The 12,718-nt window shown below is 32.0% G+C and overlaps 1 protein-coding gene across 3 annotated transcripts; it reads right to left on the reverse strand.

Moving 5' to 3' along the window:
- Nucleotides 1-234: 234 nt before the first annotated feature.
- Nucleotides 235-6,054, reverse strand: LOC116016915 (LEC14B homolog). 3 transcript variants are annotated; one of them, XM_031257368.1, is made up of 10 exons: nucleotides 5,886-6,054; nucleotides 5,184-5,640; nucleotides 4,977-5,096; nucleotides 3,895-3,972; nucleotides 3,224-3,406; nucleotides 2,976-3,053; nucleotides 1,673-1,848; nucleotides 1,438-1,596; nucleotides 810-877; nucleotides 235-666 (listed from the first exon to the last, which is right to left on the reverse strand). In XM_031257368.1, exons 2-10 carry the CDS (start codon nucleotides 5,547-5,549, stop codon nucleotides 551-553), a joined length of 1,344 nt encoding a protein of 447 aa, XP_031113228.1. In that variant the 5' UTR covers nucleotides 5,550-5,640; nucleotides 5,886-6,054; the 3' UTR covers nucleotides 235-550. The 3 variants fall into 3 exon arrangements, with proteins under 3 accessions (XP_031113228.1, XP_031113225.1, XP_031113226.1); XM_031257365.1 differs by having other exon boundaries at nucleotides 240-666; nucleotides 817-877; nucleotides 5,886-6,053; XM_031257366.1 differs by having other exon boundaries at nucleotides 240-666; nucleotides 817-877; nucleotides 5,827-6,053.
- Between the last annotated feature and the right edge of the window lie 6,664 nt (nucleotides 6,055-12,718).

The raw sequence follows: 12,718 nt of genomic DNA on the forward strand, positions 1-12,718 counted from the left end.
TTTTTATTCCGGATAAGGACTAACATTATTAACGTTAAGGACTAGCATTCTTGCCTCTTATTAAATTTTAGATTTTAGAAATTAGAGATACAAAATTTAATGCAAATTACATCATCAAAATGTAACTTAAATAAACAAGGGATGTGAACTCAAAAAAAAAAAAAAAAAAACAAGGGATGTTTGTCAAAGAGATGTATACAGCTCTATGCTATGCTAAGTTGGTATCTGCATATATTAAGTACAAGAATATGAACTTTTTATTACTAGACCTTGGTATAAATATATACATGTATGTACATACATGTATGCAGGGACAAGTAAATGTTAAACATAGGCTGGTAAGAAATATACTGTCAAGATTCAGAAAACGTTTTGAAAGTACACAAATTCATATTACATTAAGACTAAAATTTTAGGATTTTGGAAACATTTTGTGTTGTCTGAGAGAGATGCACAAGTGGCTATGGCTTACCATATCATTTGTGGTTGCCTATATCTTCTGGGCCGCATTACTGGTACAGGGCTATCCCCGTTACCTGGAAATTCCCAATTAGCGATGACACCATCCCACGAGGAGCTGATTAGCATGGGTAGGAAAGGGTGCCAATTGCAGTCTCGTACGGGTGCTTCGTGAAAGTCTAGCCTTGCAACTCGTGCACCACTCACCTACAAGACAAGCAAACATATAGATCCATGAATTCATCCACTCCACATGACAATAACAAATTCGCACAAACTAGGTTGGATAGAAATTAGCATGAATAGGTAGCAAGGGTAGAAAATTAGGATATCAAAAATCTCAGGCATACCGCATACCAGGTCATAAATATAAACAGAAGAATCAGTCGATCCAGTGTAGACATACTTTTGCCCTGTGCTGTAAAATTAGTAGACATTGAAACATGTTATCATTTACATGTCATCAATCATTTGGCAAACTCCCTCTTGTAGAAGATAAAAACTAGACCTTTGGCATTGAAATGCAAGACTTACTAAACATCATTAAAATTATGTATGCTTGAGCCAAGGACAAGGGTGGAAAACAGCTAAGCCAAGAATACATTCACAGCAATGTTTCAACAACTTTCATGTCTCAAATATATTACAGAAAATTTAACCTTGAAGCAATAAACAACTTATCCAAAGAGCCTTGACCCAATGTGAAAAGGGGACCTCAGGCCTAGAACTTGGGCACTTAGCAAGAGGTTGTGCAGGGTAAATTGGATGGTCAACAAACAATTTTCATGAGCTAATCAAGAGTTATATTCAAATTAAAAATACAGAGCAACAACTGATATGCATCAAGGCACTGGATGGGATGAAACTCAAAGAGAAGAATTAGAAGCAAACAAGAATCACTTTATTATTTTTACACAAAAATTCATTGCCCTAAAATGAGAATATAGAACAATCATCAGAACTGCCATTAAATACCACCTATAAGCTGGAGAAAAGTAGCAGCGTATAAGTGTACGCAAGACTGAATGCCCTTTGTATGTAGTCAATGACAGGTCATGTGGATGTCTCTTATTTCTTGCATGCTCAGGGTAGTCCATCCATCTGTAATCCCAATCATACTTTCGTGGCCTAGGAATGCTACAGTGGAAATGCATTTCTTTAAGAACTAAGCAATGGACTCCAAAAAACAATGAGATTTGAAAATTAGACATACTAATTCACATTAGAAGACATTTTTCTGATATCCCAGAGCTTGAGTGCCTGATCTTTCCCATTTGAGATAAGATAACGGCCATCTCCACGAGTGTCTATGAATGTGACGCCTTCTAGATGGCCTATAAGGACCCCAGCTGCTTTCTGTTCAGAAGCAAAGCAGCGTCTATCCCAAACCTGAACGGAGCATAGTATTTATTATAATAATAATATACTCTGTAATCTTTTAAAATACAGAGTATATGCTTTATATGTCCATAATAGCAGAAATATTTGCAATCCAACAAAATAATGCAGTAGCTAAGGGAGAATACCTATCATTGCCTCATTGGGCAATAGATCTACTAAGGCCCTGTTTGGTAAATAATCAGCCTATCAGCCAATTTTGGCTTATTTAACCACTATTAGTTGTTTAGTTAATAAGCTTTTTGTAACTCCAAAATACTAAAATTCAAAAGGCTACTCAAAGCAGCCTTTTCAATTAGCTTTTTGAGAAAAGAAATTATATCAAACAGCTATCAGCAAACAGCCAATTTATCAAACAACTTTCTACAATCAGCCAATATTATCAACAAATCATACCTTCTAACCCAAACAGCCAACCCAATCAGCCAACAGCCATTTACCAAACAGAGCCTAAGACTTAATTCCCAAGGCCCCAAAGACCTCCAAAGAAGACAGGTTTGATCCGTGATAGTCTACTACTTCTTAAACAAATGATGTAGCCGTGTAGATTTTCCATATGCATAAAATTAAAAAGTCCATGAAAAATATTGCAAAGAAAGTATCATTCACCACCCGACTTCTACTGAGTCCAACCTCATCAAATTAAACGCCTAAACGGAAAACTAATTCAACAAAAGTTAATCCTCACCACTTCTGGTGATTCACATCTACTCATAATTGTGTCAAAAAATACCATTGCAGTGACGCTAAGGTTGTGTTCAACTGTTGAATAAATATGCAAATTACTCTTATTAGCCGGTTGAAAGTGTAGATATAATTAAAATGTGCATGAGAAATATGCAACAAAAGTATCATAAATCACTTCACTCAAACAAAGTCCAATGCCATCAGACAACATGGAAAAAATAATTCAACAATATGCTTTACACAATACACACCACACAAGATTTCATCCTCAACATTTATATTGATTCACATTGGCTGATAACTAAGTCATAAAATTTCGCTGCAGTGGCTTTGAGTTTGTTTTCAACTCTAACTAAATTATGCAAACAACACTTTTTAAATTGGTCACCAGTATATCATTCCATTGACTCTAAAGTGGCAATGCAATTTACCTTACAAAGGTTATCATCACTCCCAGAATATATGAGGTGGCCGGTTTCATCAGCAAAGCATACAGCATTAACATCAGACTGCAGGAAAAGAATACAATATAAACGTTCAACATATTTGAACATCTTTAAACACTTGCCCCTTGGATCTGATAGACTTTGTAACCCATTTAACTTATTTTTGAGCATATAAAACATCATGAAGAATTTTAGAGATAATAAAGCATCATAAGTAAATGCTTAATTAAAACCTTATGAGCATCGATTCGAAGGCTTAGTTTTTTTGTTTCAAGATCATAAACATAGATTGAATCATCACTGCTGCCAGCTACAAGTTCTCGCCCATCTGTTGAAAATTTAACAGAGAAGATTCCAAAAGAATAATCATCATAGTCATCGACATTTGAAGAAAATTCTAGACCTTCATGAATTTCCTGCAGAAGACATAAGAGAAACAAATAAATACAAACTCTTAAGTGCATCATATGACAGAGATACAAATAGCCACAGACTTTTCAGTGCATCATATGACAACTTGCAGGGAATTTATTTCTTCTTAAAGTATATTTTCACAATGACAACTATAACTTAATAAGTCTGGTGTTGTAATATTCACTCAATTTTAGTACTATAACCTTCATTCAATGGACTAACTGTAGCATAAAATCTGCTCGGCGAGCTCCTGCTCAAAATCACAAGCCCTATAGTGTGAACTAAGGGCAGGCCAGCAGCATGAGCCGTGTATGAAGAATATATCATTTTGTCCATACTAAAACACTGTTTATTGGAAATCAAGTTAAACACAAAAAGGTAATGATACATTCATACACAATTTATATAATTTGTCAGACATTTTCAATTCTAAAACAAGAGGATTTCAGTGCTTTTTCCCAAAGTAAACATCAAAACTAACAATGCATACCATAACATTAGCAACAGACTCTTTTGTACCGGATCCAACATCAACAATATGAACAATAGGTGAGATACTAGAATAAACCTGCAAATAGAAACTTAAGACAAGATTAGAAAGCCAGAATTGGGAAATACATAATTAAAAAGAAAAGAAATAAATTGGAAGGACAAAATAGACTATGATAGCATAAAGATGTCATGAAAGCTGAAACAGACAACTGCTTGCAAGAACCTTATAGGGCAGTTCAGAAACTGTCAAGTTTCAAGAAACCCCATATAAAGAATAGAAGATAGAGAAGAGAGCTAATTAAATTCCCTTTTTGAAATACTAGTTAACACATGATATATATTGCCAGAAGTTCATTATAAACTCTAGTCTCACTTCTCAACAGCAAACTTGGGTAGCTGTAAAAGTAACTATCAGAACAATATGAAATATGTATCTTTTTACTGTAATTAAGACAAGATAAATTCAAAACTGTAATTGTCTATTTTAGAAATAAATTGCCTTATTATATTCATTTATTCTAATTCTTATTTATTTACTATCTAGAGGAAAAAAAATTATAATTATATTTCTTTCATTTCAATTAAGAAAAGACATTTTCAAAAAAGAAAAATTAAGAAAAGACATTTTATTTTTAGCCAAGAATCGTAAATCAAGTTGAAATATAAATTCTTCTTTTCCATTGTTACTATTTGGGAAAAAAATGAATTTATACTTATACTATATTCATTGCAAATATTAAAATACATTTTGTCAAAGATAAACCGCTTCCATATTCCTCAAATTGAAGCGCTTTTCACTTCTCTTACAAAAATTTGATCCAACTTGGTATAGCATTCCAATTCAGTGTGAAATATCTAGACACCCTCCCAATGATGATATAGTGACGAAAAACAATTAACAAGACAAAAGCATGAGATTATCATTTCATTAGCAATTCCAAAGAAAGAAACTAAGCAAATGACATAAAATGACAGAATATAAAATGAGGGGGAAATTTTGAACACATGAAGTAGATATGATTTATAATTCTCGTGCTAGGGGTTAGTCATGAACAGTCTAATAACTATAAACAAACATACAAGAAAACGTTGATCCGGCGAAAGTGATGTATCTGTGACTGTCCATCGCAAGCTCTTGGCACGGATGACCTTCTGAACTTTCCACCCACGATTAACATTATATATTCTAATATCGCTATCCTGTATGAAGATCAAAAAATTTATACCATAATTGAATGAGATTTATATAGTGCTCTTGCTCAGACTAATGCACCAATAAAACCATACCTGAAAACCTGCGACAAATAGAGAACCATCAGCAGAGAACTGTGATACATATGCGCAGCTTCTCATTTTATCTACTACTGAAGGACCATAAACGGGCAAATACCGGCTTAAAACATGACAGCACTCAGCTGAAGTGAATCTACCTCTCCCATTATAATTTACTTCCCTGCCTCCTAACATTTTCACTGGTGAAACAGGTAAAGTCACCTTGCCAGGTCTGGCCGCACAGAGCCCCGGATGGGGACTAGAACAAACCCTTGTGAGTTGCACAATTTCATGATCAAGACTATCCATTCCATCGCCACGAACTACTCTATCTCTATTTTTATCTTCACAAACATCAAAGCACCTTCTAGAACTACTCATTGCCAATACTTCGTTTTATCGTACACTATACAAACATTACCCCTCGACTGCAAGATATAACTCTGATTGACCGAAATCAACTAAATTAACCCTGCAAATATGGTTTCAAATATAAAGTTCAAGGCACTTCCTCAAACATCCATCAAATCATATATCGCAGACATTCAAGAAAGTTCGCAGACAGATTGTTAGCTAAAATAAGTTCAGAAAATTCGATAACCCCAGGTTGGCATAAAACCATAAAGGGATAAAAACCCAATTTGATATATGAAGTAACCTGAATGAATTGAATTACAGGGCAGAATGTGGACGCCCAAGGAATCGGAAAATTAATACCTTCGATTCTTATAATCGAGAAGGCTTTGAAATCTCAGACTTCACCGAGCGAAAATTGTCTGAGAGGAAAGTGAAGTGTGGAGAGTGTTTGATGTTTTCGCTGTTGAGAGAGAGAAAGAGAAGGATTGAAAATCTTAATTTGGACAGCAGATGGAAAACGGGAGCGTTTGGTGCGCATTAAGTACATTACTTATATACGTATTATATACGGCGGTAGGCCAGAGATACGTGGAGGGAAATGGTCTACTCATTATTGTTTAGTCAGTCATCTGACACTGACGAGGGATAACATCTTTTGTGAAACTAGTTTTTCAGCGCACGCAAATAGGTCTGATGGGATAATGCTCCGAGTACTTTGGTTGTTTGAAAATGCGAGAAAAAGATTTTGAAAATTATTTTTCGGGTTTTCTTTGTTTGGGAAGGCATGAAAAATGCGGTCAATGGAAAATAATTTCCGTTGATCATGAAAGATGAGACTATTTTTGCGAAAAATGATTATTGAATTTTTTTTCGGAAGTCACTTTTCGGAGTTAGCTTCAACGGTGTTTTGCCCAAAATGGCCAAATCTGTGGGTTCGGGCGGAAACAGTCCGCCAGAAACTTCTTTTTTTTGCTTTAAAATAAATATCATTACTTTATATATTTTATAATTTTTTATATTTTAAATAAAATAATAAAAATATATTAGTATACAATTCTACCCATTTTCCAGAAAATTAACCAAACACACAAAGACAGTTTTCTAGAATGCAACCAAATACTGAAAATGAAACTGTTTTATGGAAAATGACTCATTTTTCAGAAAATATTTTTCAGAAATCATTTTCCTGCTTTTCAAACACACCCTTAATTGAGTTATAAATTAATTGTAATTCAATGAAAGCCTCAATTATATTGTTTGGTTGGAATGAATTGCAATTTCCTCCTTTTGTTGAATTGCAATCCATGGGGTACCCCCTGAATTGCAATTCAATGCTTGTAGGAAAGGGAAAAATAGAATAAATGACAAGAGTATCATTGGTGATTGTTATTATTATTACTAGTATTTTTACACGCGCGTTGTACGGAATGGATTTGTTATATGTTTTTAAAATATTTGGATCGATATATAATTATATAAATGATAACAATGAATATTATATAGTGTAATTGATGAAATTGGTTAGAACGATTATGTTTTCTAATGTTTTCCTTGCTTGAATTAGAGCAAATAATTGTCCAATTACTCGTGTTGCAACAATAAATTTTTTTTATTATATATTTAGATAATAAAATTAAAGATGAAGTTATAAAAAGAAAATCTGATATTGAATGTGTACATTTACTGTATATATTTAGATAGATTAATTATTTTATTACTGTATACTAAATTTATTAAATATTAAATATTATATAATTATTAAATATATTTTCTCAAAATTGATGTCCATTCCTTATCATATTTTATTTATTGATATTTTTAATAGACACCAATTAAGAAAGAATATATTCTACATTTATTGATCTATTTCATTACGAAAGAATAAAGTTATGTCATTTATGTATTTATTATTGAATTAATACCCAATATAGTCCTCGACTATAGTGATTTTACACAATATAGTCATAAGTAACTTTTTGTACTCTATTTAGTCCTAGACTTTAATGATTTTACCCACTTTAGTCCTTTGTTAAGAATTCTATTTGTCGGGTGTTAATAACAAGGTTAACATGGTAATTTCATTTTTATTTAATTAATTATTAATTATATGTCCTAATTAATCTTTGTTCTGCATAGTTGATACAATTCCCTCATTCCCTTCCTCAGGCCGTAGAAACGCACTGCAAACACTTGGCAGATGACTCATTTCTAAACAAACAATACACTTCCTTTTATATATATATATATACATATATACAAGTGCACCTATTTTCGCACGTATTTTCACTTACAAGTGCAAGTAATTTACCTTAATTATTAATATTCATGCACATATTTTCACAAATACTTTAACTTACAAATACAAGTAATTTACCTTGTTAATATTCATGCACCTGGGTGCAACCTAGGTGTACCTAGTTATAACATAAGTTGCACCTAGTTATAACATTAGGTGCACTTAGTATTGATGATCACTGTACAATTCACTTGTACTTGTAATACATTTTACTTGCATATGCAATACATTTTACTTAGACTTGTGCTAGTAATTTACTTTGTTAACATTCATGCACCTGGTTGCAACCTATGTGCACCTAATTATAGCATTAGGTGCACCTAGTTATAACATTAGGTGCACTTAGTATTGATGCTCATTGTACAATTTACTTGCACTTGCAATACATTTTACTTGCACGTGTGCACCTATTTTCACTTGCAGGTACAAGTAATTTACCTTGTTAACATTTATGCACCTTGGTGCACCTATGTGCACCTAGTTATAACGTTAGGTGCAACTACATTCCGGACACGTGGCGCGCTATGATTCGTCTGCATTTTTCTCCTATATATATATAGGATCGCGTTCAAATGCGTACTGGCCGCCCAGGGGAGAAATGCAGACGAATCACAGCGCACCACGTGTCCGAAATGTAGTTGCACCTAACGTTATAACTAGGTGCACATCATCTTATAACTAGGTGCACCTAGGTGGATAAATGCTAACAAGGTAAATTACTTGCACATGCAAGTGAAAATAGGTGCACACTTGCAAGTAAAATGTATTACAAGTGCAAATAAATTGTACAATGAGCATCAATACTAAGTGCACCTAATGTTATAACTAGGTGCGCCTAATGCTATAACTAGGTGCACATAGGTTGCAACCAGGTGCATGAATGTTAACAAAGTAAATTACTTGCACAAGTGCAAGTAAAATGTATTACAGATGCAAGTAAAATGTATTACAGGTGCAAGTGAATTGTACAGTGAACATCAATACTAAGTGCAACTAATGTTATAACTAGGTGCACTTAATGTTATAACTAGGTGCAACCTATGTTATAACTAGGTGCAACCTATGTTATAACTAGGTGCACCTAGGTTGCACCTAGGTGCATGAATATTAACAAGGTAAATTACTTGCATTTGTAAGTGAAAGTATTTGCAAAAATAGGTGCATGAATATTAACAAGATAAATTACTCACACTTGTAAGTGAAAATAGGTGCAAAAATAGGTGCACTTGTAAGTGAAACTAGGTGCACCAAAGTTCCAGTTATTTACGAAAATGCTACCGCGTCATTTTTTTAAAATTGCATCTGATTCGTTGAACTGGACACGCGGACGGTTGTGGAGCGTTCTCATTTCCTACCTGTGCGCTAGTTCGCACGAGAGTGCAACCCTATATATATATATATATACATATATATATATATATATATATATATATATATGTATATACATGTATACATATACATACATATCTGTACATATATCTACACACACATATATATACATATACACATATATATCTATACATACATACATATATATATATATATATATATATATATATATATATGTATGTATGTATATATACATGTATATATACTTGCACCTGGGTAACATTTATGCACCTGGGTACACCTATATGCATACATATATATACATATATATACATATATATATATATATACATGTATATATACATGTATATGTATGTATATATATATATATATATATATATATATATATATGTATGTATATATAGATTTTTATTCAAATGTGGCCGCGCCCTTACGTGCGGCCGTGCGATTTACACCACTCAATGTTAAGAAATGCACCACTCAATGTTACGGAATGCACCACCCAATAACATTGAGTGGTGTATTGTTATTGGGTGGTGCATTCCGTAACATTGAGTGGTGCATTTCTTAACATTGAGTGGTGTAAATCGCACGGCCGCACGTAAGGGCGCGCCCACACCTGAACATGACCCTATATATATATATGTATACATATATATATATATACATATATATATATATACATATATATGTATAAATACATGTATATATAATGTATATATATATGTATGTATACATATATATATAATGTATATATATATGTATGTATACATATATATGTATACATATATATATATGTATATATATATATGTATGTATATATATATGTATATATGTATATATTTATATATACATGTATTTGTATATACATGTATTTGTATATACGTTATATATATATGTACATATGTATGTATAAATAAATGAATATATAAATATATATATATATATATATATATATATATGTATGAATATACACACACACACACACACACACACACACATACATACATATATATATATATATATATTTATATATATATATATAATGTATATATATATATATACATATATATATATATATATGTATACATACATATATATATATGTATACATACATACGTATACATACATACATACATACATATATATATATATATATAATGTATATATATATACATATATATATATGTATACATACATGTATATATGTGTATATATATATATATGTGTGTGTGTATATATATATACACATATATTCATCCAATGCACAAACATTTCTAAACAAATAATAAACTTCAACCCAATTGCCAATTTTGCTGCCACTTAATATATGTCTCACCAGTTTTTCCTAACCCCATCCTTTCTGAACCATACTCGTTTTCATTCTAGCAAAAGCAGGAATATAGTAACTTTTGGAGTACATTTCTTCTTTTGTCCATAAAGCAAAAACATTATAAAGATTCATAATTTCATTGTAAATAGTTTCTTACCTGGGACATTATTATAGGACCTCCTTGAGATTCAAACAATCTTTCACTCTTCAACATTTCAACAATTTTCTTAGTGAACCTGTGCATTTCTGCCTTTATCACAAGAAAACTGGAGAGATCTTAAAAAGCAAGTTCCAAAACACGAAAGTTCTAATCATTACAAACCCAATTGTAGAGACATTATAAACATTGGAAAAGTTCGGTTAAACAATGCAAGAAACACGAGTAGGAGCATGGAAAACCTTGAATGGTCCATTGTTTGTTCTAAAGTTGATACCAGGAACAATTATCAACCAGATTAGATGATTGAGGAATGATTAAGGTGTTTGTGCATTGGATGCAAATATAAATATATATATTGAAATTTAGACTACCTGAGTCTTGGTCCTAGAGTTTATAAGTAGCTTCCAATATATTAAACCTAGTTGCTAGAGTTATTGGAGGACACTTAACAACAATTTGACCTAGTGCAGAGATTAGTTCAATTTGTGCTGTAATGCAATAATGTATATGAAAATTCTAAAGCAGTAAAGACACAAACAATTGATAACCCAGTTCGGAACCTCAGTTCCTACATCTGGAGGGCATCACTCTGATTGCCCAACTCTTCATTGATCAACACTATAAAATATACCACCAATTACAATCGTGTATCACATGGTCACTCTAGCACTAGTACAGAAAACACTTTTAACGTTGGTTATTTGGACCCTACAACGTCGGCTTTTAGCCAACGTTGTTGCAGGCGACGTTATAAACTAACTATACAACGTCGGTTATATAATAACCGACGTCGTATATATAACTTACAACGTCGGTTATATAATAACCGACGTCGTATATATAACTTACAACGTCGGTTATTAATTAATAACCGACGTTGTATATAATTATTATTATTTTTTATTTACATTACACGTCGGTTTTTGACAAATAACCGACGTGTAATGCTAATTTTTTTAAAAAAATAATAGCATACGACGTCAATTATTGACTTAACCGACGTCGTATGCGTCTAACTTTTTTTTTAATTAACATAACACGTCGGTTTTTTACAAAAAACTGACAACGTGTTATGTAATTAAAAAAATTTTAAAAAAAATATTTAGTTTATGTTTATACCCAAAACCTGCTGAAATATATATATCAGAACCACATCCAAAACCTACTCAAATATCATATCACAACCACATATAATTTAATATTTATAATCACACAATTAATACAATGATATCCTAATGGAGATATCTCATACATGCTCATCCCTCTAAGTCAAGTTTTTTATGAGAAAGCAGGCATTGATAGACACAGTCGTTTCTCGAGTTTCAGAAGCTTGCCCAGAGTCAGATGTTTGATCCTCTCACAGCATGTTGCAAGAATCAATCACATATGCATATAAGTAAATAAGTTATATAAAAACTCAAATTAATAAAATAACAACTAAGTGGTGTTCTTAATGATCTGTAATATTTTTAAACATTAAAAGAAACAGCAAAGAATTTACATTTGTTTCCCCAATCAATGTGTAAAATTAATAACTTTCAATTCAAATGGTCTACAAAAACATAATGCAGTAGGAAATGAAAAAGCTTTGCAATAACTCTCCCTTTCATTATCAATTTTGAGTGTCAATATGTATCTCTTCTCATTAAAGTATTTATTTACTTATCTATTTAATTATTTATAATAAATGATGAATCCTAATCTATATATAATAATCTTAAGATACATCTCAGTAAAAGCTGAAATTATGGGGCATACTCATAGAACATGAAATGTGGCTACAACCTGCAAGGTGTGACACTGGGAAAAAAGTTTAGTTACAAACATAAAGTTCTTGAATGATTAAAAAAAATTATGGGGCATACTCAGAGTATCAAGGTTATGCTTTAGTCTCTAGTTTTCTTGAAAGGAATAGGGTATACAACTGGAAAGCAAAGGTCCCAAAAAAAAATAATACTCATTTTAACATTTTTTGACAAACATGTGTCACAAGTTAGATTGTAAATATAATCAAAAAATCTACTTAATCAGTCAGCTTGTTGCAAAACGAATTC

Source organism: Ipomoea triloba, chromosome 4 (assembly GCF_003576645.1).
Source record: "Ipomoea triloba cultivar NCNSP0323 chromosome 4, ASM357664v1".
Taxonomy (NCBI): domain Eukaryota; kingdom Viridiplantae; phylum Streptophyta; class Magnoliopsida; order Solanales; family Convolvulaceae; genus Ipomoea; species Ipomoea triloba.